This window comes from Meriones unguiculatus, chromosome 14, assembly GCF_030254825.1.
Source record: "Meriones unguiculatus strain TT.TT164.6M chromosome 14, Bangor_MerUng_6.1, whole genome shotgun sequence".
NCBI lineage: Eukaryota > Metazoa > Chordata > Mammalia > Rodentia > Muridae > Meriones > Meriones unguiculatus.
The window spans coordinates 29262247-29282401 of NC_083361.1; the positions used below are offsets into that span (position 1 = coordinate 29262247).

Below are 20155 nucleotides of genomic sequence, written 5' to 3' on the forward strand. Positions count from 1 at the left end.
GAACTCACAGCAATCTGCCTGCCTCTGCTTCCTGTAATACTGGGATTACAGGCGTGTGCCACTCTGCCTGGCTCTGCTTTTTCTTCTTAAAGATGAATTTCCCCTATGTTATCCAGCTAAAATTTGGTGGGCTCAAGTGTGATCTTTCTGTCTCGGCTGTCTGAGTAGCTGCGAGTACAGGCACCTACCACTGTGCTGGCTTTCAGATGCCCTTACCCCAAAGTTTTTAAAAGTAATGCTTTATTTTTTTGATACTGTAAGGTTTTCCTTTCAGATACTCAGACCAAGTTCTAGAATTATCTATTTCTCCAAGTCTTAGCTTCTTTCATTGGAGAAAAGTGTTTAGAAATCATGATGTAGCTGTTAGGTATACATTTAATTTTTTTATTTTTCTTTTGCAATAGGATTTTATATAGCTAAGAGTAGGTCACACTTACCACATTGTTGAGGGATGGCCTTAACCTACTGATCCTTTTGCTGCTGTCTTCCAGATGCTAGTGTTATACGTATATACTACCATTCCTTATTCCTAGCACCTTATTTGGTGCTAGGGATTGAAGTCAGGGGAGTGTGCATGCCGGTTACCAACAGAGTCTTTCTTCCCTTCCACAACCTGATGATCTGAGTTTCCTCTGTCAGCGCTTCTCTTGACCTTCTGGTCTTTGGAACTCCAGTGAAAACGGGCAGTTAACCTCTATACAGCTTCCAGGAGCTTTTCTAAAGTGTTAAATTCTTCCACTTTCCTCCCACACACTAGGTCTAAATGTCTAAAACCCACCTGCTCATGTTTATCACAGCAATACCTTGGTGGTGTTGTTTCATTTACTTTATCTATTTATTTATGCCTCTACCTCTCTTCTCCACCCTTTCTCCCTCCTAATACCTTCCAACTAGGTGGGAGAAAAAGAAGGTTAGTGGGGGCAGGGCTGTAGGTTCTTTACTACTTCTAGTTTGTTCGGGCCGTCGGGTTCTCTGGGGCAGTACTAATCTCAGTTGTCAGGGTATCTAGCAGTCCAGCCCAACAGCCACATCAGACACAGTGGAGAGATGAGCCAGCAACAGCATGGGGAGCAAAGGCCACCTCTCTTGGCTCTGGTATTTATACCCTCTCTGAGTCCTCAAAGTTCCATTAATTGCAGCCTGCAAAGACCACACTCCTATCTGAGCCACAGGAGGCAATTATCAGCTGTGGATAAACTAAGACAGCCCCATATCTCACACTTGGGATTAAAACAAAAACGTCTTTACATAACATAACTGAGTTTTTAAAGAAACTAAAACTTCTACTAGAATAGCTCCACTAAATTTTTATAACAATTTTCTGTATTACTCACTTTTCTTGCTGTGTCAGGAAGTTTTGTGTGTTACAGATTGTGTCACACATTAACTGTATTAGTCAGGACTCTTTAGACCAAACATTCCAATCTGTGAGCCCATGGAGGTCATTCTCATTCAAACCATCACAGTCACCAAGAACCTTGAACTCTGACTAGTTATGCAGACCCTGGATTTAAAAAAAAAATAGTCTTAATAGTTTTATTGAAATAAAAAGTAAAATAAAAAGGCAGGCTAACAAGATGGCTTATCAGGTAAAGTTGCTTGCCAACAACACTCAGTGAGGGATTGTCTATGTCAGCTTGGCCTTCAGGCATGTCAGTTATCTTGAGATGGGAAAACCCACCCACTGTGGGTGATATCATTCCTAAGGCAGTGAATCCTGACCTGAATTAAGAGTGGAAACAGTGAGCTGAGCGCATGCTTGTATGCATTCATTGCTTTCTCTTCCTGATGCTGGATACAGTGTGACCAACTAACTCCCTGAAGCTGACTTCCCTGCATCTGTGAGCTAAAGCAAATTCTTCCTGAAACAGCTTTTATTAGGATATTTTATCACAGCAACACAAATGGAGCCAAGACAGATACTCTGGATCCAAGACAGATACTTCTGGATCCATGGCAGCAAAACCCTCTGGATCACTAAGAATTCCATTGAGCCTAGGCATTCTTGCCATTCTAGGCATACCCCCTCCCATTCCAGGCATTCCTCCAAGAAAATTATCAGGCCTTCTCCCCAGGAAAGCCACCTGGAAAAGAGCCATACTAAACTCCTGATCACCATCTGGCTGCTTCCTGCCTTTGAGCTTTTTAATGCTCTTAAGTTTTTTTTTTCCTTTGATCGCTCATTTCATGTTTTCATTCATACTATTTTCATGTTCAGTATTGTTTTGGGCATGCAGTTGAAATTATTTCAGCTTTGTACAGGTGCCTTACCTTTAACCTAATTCATAAGAAAAGACAAGAACCTAGGTTGCTTCTTTACAGTGGCCAGGAATGTGTAGTTGGGTTGAATCCAAATGGCATCCTTTGGCTTCTGTAATTTGGTGAAGTCCCTAGCTCTCCAGTCATAGAGAAGAGCTAGGTGAAGATTTAACTTGGTAGCATCTGTGAACAATTTGTCACCTCCCATTGGTGACTTTGTGTTGTTTATCATCACTTAGGGTTTCAGTAGCAGCTCTTCTTGTTTTTAAAATATTTGCTTGATTGATCATCTTGGTTGTCTCTGCATTTTTATTTCCCATTTTTTGAGGACAATCAATATGTTTGGCTCAGTTATACCTTGATTGTCAGTTTCTAAATCACATCCCTGTCTTTGTGGTTTCTCCTCAGCATTTTCTTCCTTAGCTTTATAAAGAACTGGGCAGTACTTTACCCCCATGCTCTGCGCTTGCTTCCTCAGGAAATGCATGGCCTTGGTATGCATGACACACTCGGATCCTGCTTACACATTTACATGAAAGCTGTGTACTAAGCAGGGTTCTGGAGAGGAACAGAACTGATTGGATACATATTTCAAAGAGTATTTATTGGATGGCTTACACTACATAGTCAGAGTAGTCTAACAATCATTGTCTCACACCAGAGTCTGAGGATCCAGAAGTTAATCTATGAGGCCAGGTGTCTCAGCAGTCCCATTCTGGTGATGGGCTGAAGGATTTCTGGAGAGAGGCTGTCTTTAGTCCATGTCGGGAGCTTAAAGCAGTTGGTTTTAATATCATCAGAGGAATCAAAGTAGTGGCAGAAACAGGTTAGATGAACTCTCAGTGAGAGTAAAGGCTAGGCAAGCAAGAAACAAAAGTCTTGAGCTAGAGATGCCTCAGTGGTCAAGAGTGTTTGCTGTTCTTCTAGGATTTGAATCCCACACATCCCTAGTGGCTGACAACTTCCTGTAACCCCAATTCCAGGGGGTCTGATGCCCTCCCCTGGGCTCCACAGGCACCTGTACACACATGGTATGCACATGCATGCATACACAAAAACTGAAAAGAAAAAAGAGATAGCAAAAAACATTTCCTTTTTTGATGCTCATTTATCTCAGAAGGTGCTACCCACAGTTAGGGTTGGTCTTCCCACTTCAGTTCAGGCATGCCATCATGGAGCCTCTCTGATTCTAGGTTGTGTCAAATTGACAATTAAAACTAACCATCACAGGCTGGTGAAAAGTCATGATTGGAGATAGTAGGTATGGGCCTTACTCAGAAGGTACGGTCAGGTAGCAGCTCAGTATCATCGCTGGGAAAGGGCCACTGCCAAATAGGTACAAACCTTTGCTGTAGGCTCTTTTCTCTAATTATATATACATACATACATACATACATATGAATACATATGTCAATACCAATTGTCTTTATTATAGTAAGTCTTGTAGTTAGATAGTCTTGATTTAGTTTTAAAAAATATTTTTGGCTATGTAAGCATCTTGCAATTTTATAAAAGTGTTAGAATCAACTTCTCAGTTTCTAAAACAAAATACTAATTTATTTCAATTAATTAATTAATCTGTTTATTTATTTTGTTGTGCTGGTGATGGAATCCATGTCCTTGCATATTCTGGTTTAGAATCATTGAACTGTGTCTCCTGCCTCCTACTGAAGTTTGATTAGGAATTCATTGAATCATTGTTTTGGATGGGACAAAGTGTTACCTCTATTGCACTGACTTCCAGTTCCTCTGCACATTGTCTCCCTCCATTTGCTTAGACTTGATTTCCTTACTTATATTTTTATACATTTGATTGTATAGTATATGCATGTGTGCCCATGTTTATGGTATACTTGCCTGTATGTGTACAGCAACCAGAAGTTAGCATTGGGTTTTATGCCTCTGCCCTTCTCAGAAACACTGTAGCTTGCTAGTTCCTTCTTCCGTAGCATGTTACACAAGGCCTTGAATATATAGCATTTGCTGAATAAGTGAATTAATATGTTCTATTTTCCAGATTTTTTTTCCATTGTAGCTTTTTTTAAACTACAAAGCCCAAGAACATAACATTTTTTTCCTCAAAGATATATCTATTTTACTTTATATTCATGCGTGTTTGGCTTTCCTGCATATATGTGTGTGCATATATACCTAGTGTCTGTGGAGGCCAGAAGACATGAAATCTGGAAATGGAGTTAACAGATGTTTATGATACTGGAAACTGAACCCAGATTCTCTGCAAGAGGAGCAAGTGCTTCTTAACTACTGAGTCATTGCTCCAGCCTCCAGAGCTTATTTTTACCACAACTCCAGTTATGATAATTGCTTTCTGTGGCAATTCATTCTGTTGTATGTATGGTGCCTATATGTTTGTATATGTGTTTTGAAGTGTGCACACTTACATGTGGAGGTCAGAGGTTGACATGCTGCATCCTTCGCAATTATTCTTCACCATTTTGTTTTGTTTTGTTTTGAAACTAGTCTCTCAACATTAGCCAGCAAGTTCCAGGGATGGCCCCTGTCTTTGCCTTCCAGGTGTTAGGGTTACAGGCATGCACTACCACACTTGGATTTTTTACATGGGTGCTGGATGTTCGAACTTTATTTGTCCTTTCTTTGTATTGACTCAAAATATGTCCTTTTGCCTTGGGTCTTCCCCAGTGTATCTTTTTCTATGTAACAACTTTTCAGATATTTGAACAAAGTTATGTGCTAAATATCTTTTTGAGATTTTTAAAAATAGACCATTATTTTATGTAGTTGTTTCCAGATTAACAATTTGAGGGAGTTTGATCTAGCAAGGTGCCTCTTACTGTATGGTTTAGTTTGTACTCCAATGACAAAAATACAGACCCATACTAGGTTAAGTAATGGAAAAGTATTTTAAGGATAGCTTAGCTGTTTGCTGAAAGATGCCATGGTGCTTCAAGAATTTAGTGGGGATAGAGCCTGGAGAGCTATACAGTCTTTCTCTGATGACATTTGTTTTCTTTTTCCATGTTTGCACTGCTCCCTTGATAAATCTCTGCCTACTTAGAATACTTCTTTGTCTGCTGTATGCATTTGTTTTCACATGTAAACATCTGTGGTTGCCTTTTTTTCTTTTCCTTTTCTTTAGTTCTGAAGATTGAAGCCAGGGACTTACTTGTACATATTAAACAAGCACTCTTCTTCTGAGTTATACCACCAGCTCATACATGAGCTTTATTGAGCAAATCTTCTTCTTTTCCCTTCATTTTCTCTCCCCCCACCCTTTTTTCTTTCTTTCTAACAAAACAACAAATGGGCTTGCAGTGTAGCCCTAGCTGGCTTGGAACTTGTCCTGTAGGCAGGATGGCTTTGAATTCACAAAGATCTGCCTGCTTCTGCCTCGAACAACAAGGATTAAAGGTGTGCTCCATCACACCTAGCCCAAATCTTTAAAAAAAAATTACAAAAAAATTGTATATGAAGACTACGTTTATAAAATTCCTTTCTTTCCTACCAGTTCCTATCTCCCCACTTCCTTTAAAATATCTTTTTAGCTATACATTTTCTTTAATGTTTTTTTCTGTTCAAATTTTTCTAGAATAGGAATCCAGTTGTCTAAGATATCTTTTATAACCAGATTATTGTAGTAATAAATTTTTGACAGTTTATAGGTACCCTTACACATCTAATAGTGCTATTAATTTATTAACAGATATCTCGTTAAGTCCTGATATATCCCTGCAGCTGTGGGTAGCGTCTGAGCAGAGCGGCTCAGATTGCTGCTCTCATTCTAGTAAAATGAGACAGACAGGAAGCAGTAACCACAGTAATGTGTTAGTGGTTGCTTAGGCTGCCCTTCATAGATGTGGGCGTATGGACATTACAGGTATTCTGTAGATAACCACTGACTTAATAACTATATCACAGAGGTAGATAATTTAGTGAATTATGTATTAGAATAGCATTTCCCAGAGTTTGTTTTTGTAATCAAGCAGAATACAGATGCATTCTAAGCATATAGAAAGCACTCAGTTACTTTATCAACTGTTAAAATCAATGAATACTAAATAGATTTTGTGTGTGTGTGTGTGTGTGTGGAGCGTAGTATTAATTTCTCAATCCAGTTAATTCCTACTCACTGTTCAGTTCTTTAAAGATGTTGATTTTCCCCATAGCCACTAGTATCTCCATACCCTAGTATTTAGTAGCCATAGAGAGTGTTTGACACCTTTAGGGTCATCTGTTAAGGCTGAAATGGCCACTTGGCCAAGGTTTGAGGGCCGTTTGCTTTATCTTATGGTACTTGGTAATCCTTGTGGCTGGCCTACACCCCCCACAGCTCTACAGGACCCAAATCAAAGAGGCTTACCAAACATAAGAGAAAGAAAACAACCTGATTATTATTATGTCACTTTCTTTAAACTTGTTTGGGTAGTTTGTTTCGTATCCATTCATAGTCTTTTCATAGAAGACCAGTTCAAACATTCTGTTGTCTTTCTGAGCTTCTCTTCACCGCAGTTCCTTTAAAAAGATATATAGACTCCTGGTCATCATAGTTTTACATTTTTTCATAGGATGGGAGAGCAGGAGCTGGAGAGGAAAGCACAGAGGCCTGGATAAATAGCAGCTTCTTCCCTTTTCCATTTTATCTAGGTAGAGTATTTGTCTGCTAAGCACTGTTTTATCTTAGGAGTGGTTAGTCTTCTGTTGAGGAATTTCTCCCCTTCTCTTTTTTTGTCATCCTGACTCATTTAATAGGTAGTCCAAATAGGAGGTACTCTGCAGTTACTTTAATTGACATGACCTACTTCTTTTGTGGACATAAAATAGAAATCTATCAAACAATCTTTCCTTCTCTATTAAAAAAAAAGTCACCTCACCATTTGCTGGTATAATCAGAACTACCCATCTGATTGTTTTCACAAATATAAACTTGTGGGTTCAGAATAACCCACAAAATCAAACATCAGAAAGTATTTGTTTACCTTTTATAGATGTATTCTTAAGTTCCTCAAAAGTTGTTAATGACAGAAATTTACATATTTGATATTTCTATTTTGGGAAAGCAGAATGTCAGGATTCTTTGTGTAGCTGTGGTTAGCCTTGAACTTGTAATATTCCTGCCTCAGTTTCAGAAATGCTGTAATTGCAGGTAGTTACTGCTACGTCTGGTGTCTTTGTATATTTTGTTTATAATAAAAGATCATTTCTCCACTTTGATTTTATACTTTCTAACCAAATTTCTGTCTTCAAATAATAGTAAGTCTTATTACTTACAAATCACATTTTGATGTACATATATAAATGTGTCAGAATTTCAAACTAAGCCATCATGTTATTGAAACACTATATATTATGAAATCAGTAAATAATATGTTGCTTTTGGAGAGGTTTTGAAAGTCACATTCTACCAAGAAGGAGCATCTCTCTTTCAAATTGGACATGATTAAAATAAGCTAGTATTAATTAACCAGCTAATTAATTAGCTTTGCAATACTGGGGATTGAACTAGAACTATAGCAAAAAGCAGGGTTTAGGGATATGGGCTAGTGGGATAGTATTTGACTAGTGTGTGGGAGGCAACCAGGTCCAATGACTGAGGCCTTCAGGGAGATGATATAAAAATCAACTTAGATCTAACATATATTTTAATCCACCATTTTCTTATATGGTATTTCCTGAAAGTTCAGCTTTAAGCTGGACATCAAAGTCCATTCTTTGATGTCACAGGCTAATTTTATAACAACTGATGGATAGATGTGTGGTTTTGAACCCTGAGATATTTGGCAATATCTGGAAACATTCCATTCTTGGTTGTAACAGCTTTCTTGGGGAGGGTAAGTGCTGTGTTACAGTGAGTTGAAGAAGAGGATGCTGCTAAGCATACCACAGTGCTCCAGGTAGCACCTTCCTCACCTAACACACTAAATTACCCAGCCCAAGATGTCACTAGTACTATACTGAGAAGCTCTGCCTAAATTATGGTAAGGTTCAAGGGTAGCCTAAAAAATGAACATGTAACAACAGTATCTATAACCTATACTTGAAATTTGGTGCTAATAGTCTCATTTCGTTTGTCGTTTAAAATTACTTTTATTGGGACATAGGTGGCTGTTGTTGACCTTCCTAATCAGGTGTAAAGGTGTCTGGGAACACAACTCCGAGGCCTGAGATGGTACCCTACCTCAGAGGTGGGATAGTGTCCCACGGGACACTGAGACATGGGAGCCCAGGAACTACCTAGCTCTGAGAGGAGGCCTCAACAGAGAGCAGCTCCCAGGGGAAGGTCACCTCAATCTCTGATGAGCTGAGGCACTTAGGAGCCTGAGCCCAGCTCCTTCTCCAGCGGTTACAGCTCCCAGGGGAGGGATACTCCAACTCATGATGAACTGAGGAGCTTTGGAGCCTTAGCCTTGCTCCTTCCAGGGGAAGGTTACCCTGACCCCTGAGGAGCTGAGGAGCTTAGGCATCTAAGCTCTGCTCCTTCTTCACTTCTCTCCTCCTTTGTTGAGTCTTCCAGTGAGAGAGTCACACCAGGCAGTAAATCTCTTAAAAGAGATTTATTGGAAGGACAAATCCAGGAGTGGCTCCTTCTGCTCCCAAGTGAAGACAGCAGAGAACTGGGCAACACAGCCTTTACACAGGATTTTTTAGGGGGTGGAACTTCCCAAGGCTGAGATTTCCAGAGTGAGGAATGGTGGGCTTTTAAGTCCTGAGCTTGGGGGATTGGTGGGTTTTTATTCAGCCTTTTCACCTAAAATTAGCATAAATCTGGGAGGGTTCCCAGGGGCAAGAGGTGAGGTGGAAGGAGGTATCTCTCCCTCATCCATGCTACTGTGTGGGAGACACTAGTGGCAGGGCCAGCTCTCCCATGCTCTTACCTGCTCATACCCTTAGGGCTGGCTTACCCCCAACTCCTACAGTATTCTGGGCTGCTTTCCTTAGCACTTGAGTTGGTTAGGGGTAGGGTCATCTCTCCTGCCCTCATGTTCCTAGGGCCAGCTCTCCAATGATGCCCAGGCGAGGGGTGTTGCCAGTTCTGCACAGCCCTCAGACATCAACATGGCTCCAGGTGACAGCCCAGATCAGGGATGTCCACATGGCCTTTGGTGGTAATAGACCCTTGCAGGACTGCGGACCCAGACATGGCTCCTAGTGGCAGCACAGGTCAGGACCCCACCGTGGTTCCAGTTGGCATCACTGGCTATTCACATCAGGCTGTTTCTCACTATCCCTTCTTCATTGTGCCTACATCCTTTTGTTTCTCTTTATCCTCCATTTCTCTACCACTTACGTGCTCCTCTTAGTGGTACCTGGGGTTTCTGAGTTTCTGGAGTTGTCTCAGGAGTGCATTATGGTACCAGGCAGGGGTCATTTCTGACATGGTCTGCCCCCCAAGGCATGAGTGGTGCCAGACAAGTGGTCATCTCACCCTAGTTCCCTGTCCAGGCCCCATGGTGCTAGTCTGGTGGCTATCCCAGGCTCACTCCTCACCCAGGCAGCCGGAGTGGCCTCATGGGAGGGTCATCTGTTCAGGCTTACTCTGGAAGTGGGGCCCAAGGTCCCAGGTGGAGTTTTCCTGGTCTCTGGCGTGCTCCCTTGTCCTTGAAGCCCGTCCACACCTGTGCAGCACCAGACTGGGTTCAGGCACACTTTTTCTCAGGGAGTGTTAGGCTACTAATTATTCAGATGGTCACAGGTTAGAACACTGAGTGTAGACATAGTCTCTCTTCCCTGCCACTTACTGACACAGGGGACATAATAGCCACACCTGCCACGCCTCTAGGGGTGGTTACAGCTATGTTTGTTAAAACTTAAGAAATGTTTCCTCTGTTTACTCAAATCTTTGGGAAATAAATAGTAATAGTACAATGAGTATTCATTAATTTTTTTTTTCAATGCAGTTTATTCAGGAACCTTGAACAATCATCTGACCCTGGGGAAAGCCAGCCCACAGCTTAAATAGCCTCTGGGTAGCCAACTCCAGCGTGCCACGTGGGCAATGCAGATAGGTCCACATACACGGAAGCAAGCCAGATCCTCAGCCTTAGCCAAATATGGAGTTGTTTGTGACAGAGAGCACTCACCATCGGGAAGGTGGAAGGCAGAAACCGGCTCCATCTTTAAGGCGCGGCATTATGCAGCTCTCTACAGTTCCCCCTTTTTGTTTTAGACGCATCAGGCAAGAGTAGAGGTCTGATCTCTGATATTAGAAATAAATTGGGACTTTGTACCGATGTTCATTTAGGTGTCATCCACCCAAAGAGCATCAGACCCGTCTGATAACTTTTTCTCAGAGGCGGGACCTGGGGCATCAACCCGCATGCAATCAGACATGCTCTTCTCTGGGTTGAAAGCGGCTGACCCTGAGTGCAGTGCTTAGCCTCGCATCCTGAGCATAACATTTTGGCTCCCATGCTTGGGGAGACTGTCCTGCTTCAATGGCTGTAAAGGCCTGAATGGTCATGGCTGCATTATGCTGTTGTGAAACTCTAATCTTGCATATACACCACAGGCAAACCAAGGAGACCAACACCAGAAGGCCTGCTAACACTCCCATGCCCGCCCATTCCTTCAGATGATTCATGGCTGCAGCAATCCATGATGATAATCCTGTGGCTAGTCCTGTGTCCACTCTGGTAGAATTTACCGTGACAGTGGCCACTCTCAGCTGTTCCATCGTAGTATCGAATTCTCCAGTCCAATTACCTAAAATATAGCTAGACAATTGTTTAGACAGATTTGCAGCACAGGAAGTATCTTATAAGTGGTTTATTTTCATTTTATCAACAGGGCCAGGAGAAGGTCTGGGGAAAATCATTCAGAGATTCCCACAGCAGGACTGGGATGATACGCCTTTCCCACAGGGAATTGAATTGGTAAGTTGGTGGCATGTGGGCATGCCTTTATCCTGATGTCCTTTTTTAAAAAATTGCTACATTTTAGCCTACACTGTACTTTTTCTATTTAATAATCTTATTACATACTATTGTTAGAAATAATTTATTATACAAATTATAGAATGTCTGTTATGCTGCTCTTTTTCCCAATTCTAAGTGCTTGCTAGCAATACACATAATCTTTATATATCTAGAAAGAGAAGAATTCCTTGGATTCTTTAAAAAGTTGGGTTTTTAAAAGATTTTTATTCGTTTTGTTGAATGTGTTTTGCTTGCATATATGTCTGTGCCTCACATGTGTGTCCATGAAGTCAGAAAAAGGTGTAAGGTCCCTTAGAACTGAAGTTATGGATAGTTGTGAGCTACCATGTGGCTGCCGGGAACTGAACTCAGCTTTCTGCAAGAGCAGGTGTGCTCTTAACTGCTGTGCTATCTCTCCAGCCCCTCCTCTGATTCTGTAATTAAAATCTTAGCAGAAGTAGCTTCTGCACCAGCTAAAAAGGTATCTTTTCTTTTCAACTTTCCACCTTACTGTTTTAATCCTAGAACTCAGGAAGGAGAAGAAGGTGAATCTTTGTGAGTCTGAGGCCAGACTAATCTACATGGACAGTTCTAGCCCAGCCAGGGCTACCTAGTAAGACCCTGTCTCAAAAAGATAAACACACACACACACACACACACACACACACACACACACACATACAAATGCACACATACACGCATACACACACCCACCAATCTTTGAAGTATGTGATAGCTGCATGGTATGACTTTTGATAGTTAATTATTAGCCCTAGACTCTTCATCTATGCAATGGGGCTAGTGGAAGTACTAATACCATTGTGCTACTGTAGAGACAAAGTGGGAAAAATGGATCTAAAATGCATAGAACAGTGTCTTCCATGGACAGGTAGTGCTTAAATAAGTTGATGCTTCTTTGGGTAGATATTTTTTGTTATTTTATTTGAGACAATTTCATGTGGCTGACCTCAAGATCATTGGGTAGCCTATGACCTTGAACTTTGAATCCATTTGATTCGAAGTGGGATTACAGGTATATGGCACCACACATAATCTACATGGTTGTTTGTAGTTGCTGTTTGTTTCATACATCTTAGTGCCTCTTTCAGAGGAAAAATTTGTTATTTTTTTCTTACTTTTATTTCATGTGAATGGGTGTTTTGCCTGCCTATATGTGTATCCACCAGAAGCATTTATGGTACTCATGAAGGCCAAAGAGGTCATTAGATTCCCAGGGGAGGGAATTAGTAGACTGTTGTGAACCACCATGTGGGGGCTGGGAATTGAACCTCGGTCTTTTGCAAAATCAGTGCTCTTACCACTGCATATATCTTCAGTCCCTGAATTGTTTCTTTTCTCATGGGCATGGCTCAGAAATGTCCACTAGGAGTAAAACATGTTGAAAATGTTATCCTAGCTGATGATAACTTTCAACTTCACTGAGCATTTAATTTTGCTTATTATAATCCAGTTCTATATAAAAGACTGGTTTTTGTAGATAGATAGAAAGGTGAATTTTAAATTTTGGCTTTGAAAATGCATATGGGAATATGAGAATCCAAAGAAAGTGACTTTTTGGAGAGCCCCTTGTTTTTGTTTTTTGTTTTTGTTTGTTTGTTTTTCTCCTCTCCTACATGCCTCCACAGCCAGTAGTTGGTCCTGCTATTTGAATAACCAGCCATTTGTACCATAAATGTTTTTGAAGTGTTTCAGCATCCCTTTTACTAGTGACTGAAAGGGGAAGTTTTACTGTCGTGATCAAATTTTCTGTGAATTTCTACCTTCATTCACATGAAAATATAGATACACAGAAATTACTGCAGTGTTGCAGTGTGAATGATGAAACCCTTCACAAATTTCTAGAACAAAAAAGATTGGGCCAAAAAGACTGTGGCTTGGGGTAGAGATTTTGCTAGGCCCAAGAAAGGATACTTTTTTTATTTTATAAATCAAGGGGACAGATAATCTGTGATGCCTCTGGTATTTTTTCTAGCAGCGAGAAGGAGACAAACTCATTTTATTATTTATTAAATGGATTTTTTTCTTTGTATGACAGTGTCAGTACAGTGATAGGTGAAGTTGTGTCCTGTTGATCTAGTGAAATGGTAGAACCATAGGTAATTAGAACTTAGCACCTAAGATCTTTCTATGTGACTTCTTGGCATAGTATTTTAAAACTTTGGACTATTAATACTTTAGGAATATTTAACATGTTGCATGCACATGCCTCAGGTCTCATGTAGAGGTTAGAGGTGATTTTTCAGGAGTGAATTCTCTCCTCCTGCTCTGATATGGAGTCAGGGTTTTGCTTCTTGTGACTGTGGCACTGCATACTGCAGGCTTTTCAGCCCTTGACCCTCTTGGCGTTTCTCCCGTCTCAGTCTCCACCTCACAGTCATGGTGCTGTGATTGTGAATGTGTGCCGCTGCATCTGGCTTTTCATCTAGGTTCTAGGGATCAAAATAGGTGGTCAGGCTTATGTGGCAAGTGCTTTTCCCCCCTGGCTATCCCCACAGTCCCACACTTTCCTTATTCTTTCAAAGTTTTCCATACTTAATAGCAACTTTGACTTGTTAGTGCCTGTCATGGTGTAAATTTAACTTACAAATGTTGAAGCTCATTTAAAAAACGGAATAAAAACTGTTAATCTTTTATATGTTTTAAACTGCCGTTACTGTATACTATCCTTGAATAAATTAGGTATACGGTTCTTTATATGAACAGCAGTAACTTGGGTTACTGATATGCTGTATGATTATAACTCTTAATAGTGTCAAAAAGAAAGCTGTAGGTCAAATGTTAGCTCTCTCAATTTCTAAGTAGTTTGTTGGTTCAGGGGGATAGTTCCTTTCCTGATGATACACATGAAAAAAACTTCATACCATTTCTAAGGCAGAGTGACTTCGAACATGTAACATCTAACTGTTAATATCTAACAGTTATAAATAATTGGAAGAACTCATGAAAACTAGATGATTGGTGGTAGATAGTGTTTTAATTTACAAATAAATAAAGCTTATGCTTAGGAAGTTTACATAATTTCAGCAAACCCTTAACAGGTAGGATGCAACAAAGCTAGTGTTCAATTCCAGTCTCTTTGTTTATTAGTTTCAGCCAAGGTATGGTGTTTTGGAAGTGACATTTTTAAACTATGGTGGTATTTTTATTCTAGTGGAAATGCAGGATCTGAAAGATAACTACTAAAAAAGAAAAAGAAGTTTATTTAACTCACAGCCTTGGAAATTGAAAGTTCAAACAGAGTAGTACAGGTTCTGTAGTGTGGGGTTCTACGGTAGGAGTATATGCAGGAGCAAGCAATAGGTACAGAATGAATGAGAGATACCAGGTCCTCTGTTTTTATAAAAACTCTTTCATTTGAAATACAAGAGGGCCCTATGAGAAATATATCTTTCTTCCAATCGTCTTTATAAAGGTCAAATGTTAGCTCTCTCAATTTCTAAGTAGTTTGTTGGTTCAGGGGGATAGTTCCTTTCCTGATGATACACATGAAAAAAAAGCTTCATACCATTTCTAAGGCAGAGTGACTTCGAACATGTAACATCTAACTGTTAATATCTAACAGTTATAAATAATTGAAAGAACTCATGAAAACTAGATTGGTGGTAGATAGTGTTATCTTTATAAAGATGATTCTGCCCTACTTTTAAAAGCCTCACCATTACCTTCCAGACCAGGTTTTATTCATAGTGAACCCTTGGGGGATAATTGGATTATATCCAAAACAACATGCTATTGAATAGAGACCAAGTTTACTTATCTTATGTAAATGTGGGATCAAATATGGGACTAATGTGGGATCAGAGCATGTATACTTAAATTGTTTTTTGTTGGTAGCTCTACTTCTCAGGCAGCACATATATGATGTATTTAACTTCTAAATAAAAGTTTGCATGTTCAACCTGAACACTAAACTTTATAATTTGCAGAGAAGGGTTTTATACATTACCCACTAATAAATTAAACCTCAAGTGTAGAGGGTGCTGAATTTATTTTTACATAAAGAATTTGCCTTCTTCTGTTTAGAGACGATGAGCTTTAATTTAGATAGATTTAAAAATAAAAATATGAAAATAAGCTAAACCAGACATAATGACTGCTTTTCCAGTTCTGGGATATTTTTGTCGTTTCTTGTGCTTTTTAGGTATGCACAAAGCCACAGACAGTTGTATAAATAAAATTGAAAGTTAATTTTAGCGGCCGTATTTCAAAGGACATTAGAGAATTGTTTTTCAGAGGCATTCTATGGCTAACAATCTATTTAAAATTATAGGAACAAATATTTTTATTGGCTAGGTCTTGAGCATCAGGAAAATAGCATTGTTTTAGCACTAGATCCTTTTTAAGCTGCTTTGTCTCTGAAGTGGATCTTTTTGTGCTGTAATTCAGAAAATTTACTGTAATAGTCACAAAAAGCCTTTAGTGGGCATTTGTAGTATATCATATTTTCTTTGAGGATTAGTGTTTGAAAAAATTGTGGCTTGAAAAGTAAGCAATCAAAACTTCAAATTGGAAATTTTCAAGAAATTAATCCAGATATTTAAATTCTTCATCAGTGATTTGACTGCCAGATATAAATTTGGTGTTCTGTAAGTATGCACTGGAGAAAAGAAATAAATCCATATTCAACATTTTGCAGATGTAACATAGAAGTAGATCAATATGCCATGCTCCTTGAGGACAGAGGAGAAAGTAAATAGATACCATTTAAATAATCTGAATTCTCAAGTTAAACAGCAACAAATCAAGTAATCCAATTTAAAAATGGGGTACAGAGCTAAACAGAGAATTCTCAATAGAGCAATATCAAATGGCAAAGAAACACTTACAGAAATGCTCAACATCCTTGATCATCAGGGAAATCAAATCAAAATGACCCATCAGAATGGCTTAGATCAAAAACTCAAGTGAGAACACATGCTGGAGAGGATGTGGAGAAAGGGGAACCCTCCTCCTTTGCTGGTGGGAATGTAAACTTGTACAACCACTTTGGAAATCAATCTGGCACCTTCTCAGACAATTAGGAATAGTGCTACCTCAAGACCCAGCTATACCACTCCTAGGCATATATCCAAAAGATGCTCAAGTACACAATATGGACATTTGCTCAACCATGTTCATAGCAGCTTTATTTGTAATAGCCAGAATCTGGAAACAACCCAGATGTCCCTCAACTGAGGAATGGATACAGAAATTGTGGTACATTTACACATGGAATACTTCACAGCAATTAAAAACAAGGAAATCATGAAATTTGCAGGCAAATGGTGGAAACTAGAAAAGGTCATCCTGAGTGAGGTATCCCAAAAGCAAAAAGACACACATGGCATATACTCACTTATAAGTGGATATTAGACCTATAATATAGGATAAACATACTTAAATCTGAACATCTAAGGAAGCTAATCAAGAAGGGGACCCTAGGTAAGATGATCAATCCTCACTCAGAAAGGCAAATGGGATAGACATAGGAAGAGGGAGAAAACAGGCAACAGGACAGGAGCCTACCACAGAGGGCCTTTGAAAGACTACCCTGCAGGGTTTTAAAGCAGATGCTGAAACTTATAGCCAACCTTTGGGCAGAATGCAGGGAATCTTATGAAAGAAGTGGTAAGTAATAAGTCCTGGAGAACACAGGAGCTCCACAAGGAGAGCAAAAGAACCAAAAAATCTGGGCACAGGGGTCTTTTCTGAGATTGATATTCCAACCAAGGACCACTCATGGAGATAACCTAGAACCCCTGCACAGACATATCCCATGACATTTCAGTGTCCAAGTGGCTGCCCTAGTAATGGGAACAGGGACTGTCTTTGACATGAACTCTTTGATCACCTCGTCCTGAGGGGGGAGCAGCCTTGCCAGGCCACAGAGGAAGACAATGCAGCTAGCCCTGATGAGACCTGATAAGCTAGAGTCAGATGGAAAGGAAGGAGGACCTTCCCTATCAGTGGACTTGGGGAGGGGCATGGGAGGAGATGAGGGAGGGAGGATGGGATTTGGAGGGGATGAGGGAGGGGGCTACAGTGGAGATACAAAGTGAATAAACTGTAATTAATAAAAAAATTAATTTAAAAAATAAATAATCTGAGTTCTAAATACTGTTGGCCAGGGAACTGAGTAAAGAAAAAATATGAGCAAATTTTAATTTTGTCTTCTTATTGTGTAGAAATATACATGACAAAAGAATGAAAACTTACTATATCCCAGAGCTAGAGTTTACCAAGGTTCGGAGCTCTGACCTCTTTATCAATAGATACAGTGTGGCAGTTAAGCATATATAAGTTCTTACATGTAGGTATAAAAAGCTGTTCATTATTTAGAATAAAAATAGGTGGGTAAGATAACCAGCAAAGAGATTTGAGAAATGTAGGAAACAACTTTAAAAAATTATAAGAATAGTCTAGTTGCATCTAAACCATGTTTATTAATGGTGGATGCTAGGTGATAAATCTAATGTTAAAGGTGATCCAAATTTTGAAGAGAAATATATGTAGAAGGATACTTGATTCTGTTTAGAGTCAGGATACAGACATAGGAGTTTTGGTGTGAAGAAGGAAGACATGGCTTAGGTTTACAACAAAACTATGGAGTATAAGTAGGTAGAAAGTACTGGTAGCTCACAGTTTTGTTTTCTGCTACCCTTTTTTTCTTTGAAGTACTAAAACCTCAGAGAGGGAATCTAATGTAGGAGGTGCATCTAGGTAGTAATCATTCCTGTAAGTATCTCTGAAGGAGGGCATAGAGCTCTCTTCTTTGTGGTCAGCTTCTCACATGCCTACGGGTTCCTAAAGTTGTTTGTTTATCGTAATAGAGTTTTGGTTACTTTGAATTCTGCTTAAGGAATATTGTTAATCATTTATGCTGGGGAGGATGTATTTTCTTGTTGTCAGCTCTTTCAGTACTGCTCTCAGACCTTCTTTAGGCAAAGTTTTGTGCCGTGCTGGATGCTGCTAAACCTGAAGCTATATCGTAGTTCCTGAGAAAGATTCAGGATTATATAGGCCTGGCGTGTTGTTTGTAATCAGCCTTCTTGATCTGATGTGGACCACACTGCTATTTAGTTCTCACGCAGTTACAATCACTTCATCTTTGTGGGCCATTCTGCACTTGGACAGTCTCAGTTCTATTCTGCATTCTTCCATTGGTCTTACTTTCTTTGTGTCCAGAGTCTGAACTAAAAGTAAAATCTGGAAATTGTAATGGCTTGCCATGGCAATTTTTTTTTCTTTTTATATATATTAAGGGCAATAATGGGATAGCTAAGAGCAGGTTTTTCCTTCTTCAAAATGAAGCCTTTGGGTCATTTGGCCATTGAGAGTTCATCTGGTGGGAGTCTAGGAGAAAGCATGGAGGCCAGTAAAGTCGGATTAGGGCTATACTTGAAGGCAATGTGTATATTACTTGTTCTGATATTCTGTTGGTCAGAAATCAGTCATATACCATTAGCTGTAGTAAAGGATAACAGATGAAACCTAGATGTGTGCTTTGGACTAATTTAATCTTTGTGGTATACTGTTCTTGAGTCATATCTTGTTTAATAAACCATTAAATGTAATCAAAATGGTTTCCTGAGTTCTGTAAATTGCCTTAGAAAATTATTGAACCTGATGCAGATGATTACAGGAACTTGAATTTATGGGCAGATGTTTGAGGGTAGTCTTGATGCCCTGTTTGTGACTGGACTTTAAAGTGGATCTTTTGGACCTCTGGGGAATAAATGATTGGATACACCATTGGTTTCAGAATCAGTATTAGCAAACACACATTGATATCAGAGGAAGCATAACACAATCTTCATTCTATTACATATAGTTAGTTAATTTTCTTAAATGTATTTTGAAACACGATCTCATGTAACACAAATTGGCCTCAGATTTACTTCAGAGCCAAGGATGACTTCACACTTGTAATCCTCTTGCCTCTACTTCGAAGTGTTGGGATTACAAGTTTGTACCACTATGTTTGGCTATGTTTTTTCTTAATTTTACCTCCACTTGTTATCATCAGTTATTTGAAAGACTAAAATTTCAAGGTACTTTGTGTAAAATGTGCGTGTTACTTGCTCTCTTCTCTATTTCTATGGAAAATGGTGGGATTATAGTTCTTTGAGCCATTTATACTTGATTTCTTGTCATTCTTTTGATTCTTTCTTCATATCACCATTTCCTGTAACCTAACTGTATTTGCTATATATCTCTGTGAGAGTTAATTCATATTTTAGTCTAGCTAGTAATAGGTTTCCAGTGTAGGTGAGTTCTGGTGATAGACTGAAAACTTTAATCAAAGGTAGTTCTTGCCTAATTTTATTTACAGCATTTTTCTTAAGTGTAAAACCAGAATTAGATTAACTATTTAATTAAACTGGAATATTTTCTGAGAGTAAATGGAATTGGAAAAAATACTTAAGCTAGGGCTATTCTGAGCAGGTTACAAGTAGCTACTTGCATATACAGTTGCACATATCTATCTGTGTATGCCGTTATACACAGATAGAAGATGAGCAGCTTTGTACGTGCATCCATAGAGATTTGTTCAGTTAGGGTTGCCAACATCTATTCCGTGGACTGTCACGCCACTGTTACGAAGAAGAAGCTATAGCATAAGATCTATAGATGACTACCAATCTAGGAAAAGATGCTAACCTCACTATTACTAGTAAAATGAAATAAAATCCATTGTAATTAGTAGCTGTGGCTGCTATTAAAATATTTATTATTATTATTCTCTCTCTCTCTCTCCTCTCCTCTTTCTTTCTCTCTCTCTCTCTCTCTCTCTCTCTCTCTCTCTCTCTCTCTCTCTCTGTGTGTGTGTGTGTGTGTATGGCTATGTACACATAAGTACAGGTGTCTTTGGAGGCCAGAGCTGTCAGTTCTCCTGAAGCTGGAGTTTGTGCTAGGAACTGAACTTGTCTTTTGAAAGATCACTCTTAACTAAGCTGTCTTTCCAGTCCCTATGGCTAGTATTAAAACAACAGAAAATAAGAAGT

The 20155-nt window shown here is 39.4% G+C and overlaps 1 protein-coding gene and 1 non-coding gene across 3 annotated transcripts in view; one reads left to right on the forward strand and one right to left on the reverse strand.

Annotated features, from left to right (window-relative positions):
• Positions 1–20155, forward strand: part of Sbf2 (SET binding factor 2) — a 331059-nt gene that overhangs the window by 41946 nt on the left and 268958 nt on the right. For both annotated transcript variants that reach the window (XM_060367046.1, XM_060367047.1), the window contains exon 2: positions 11023–11108. In XM_060367046.1, the coding sequence (XP_060223029.1) occupies positions 11023–11108 (86 nt within the window). The remainder of the gene's footprint in view (positions 1–11022; positions 11109–20155) is intronic.
• On the reverse strand, positions 9895–10022 carry LOC132647566 (small nucleolar RNA SNORA17). Its single transcript, XR_009585924.1, has one exon. It is a non-coding gene; the product is annotated as a small nucleolar RNA SNORA17 (small nucleolar RNA).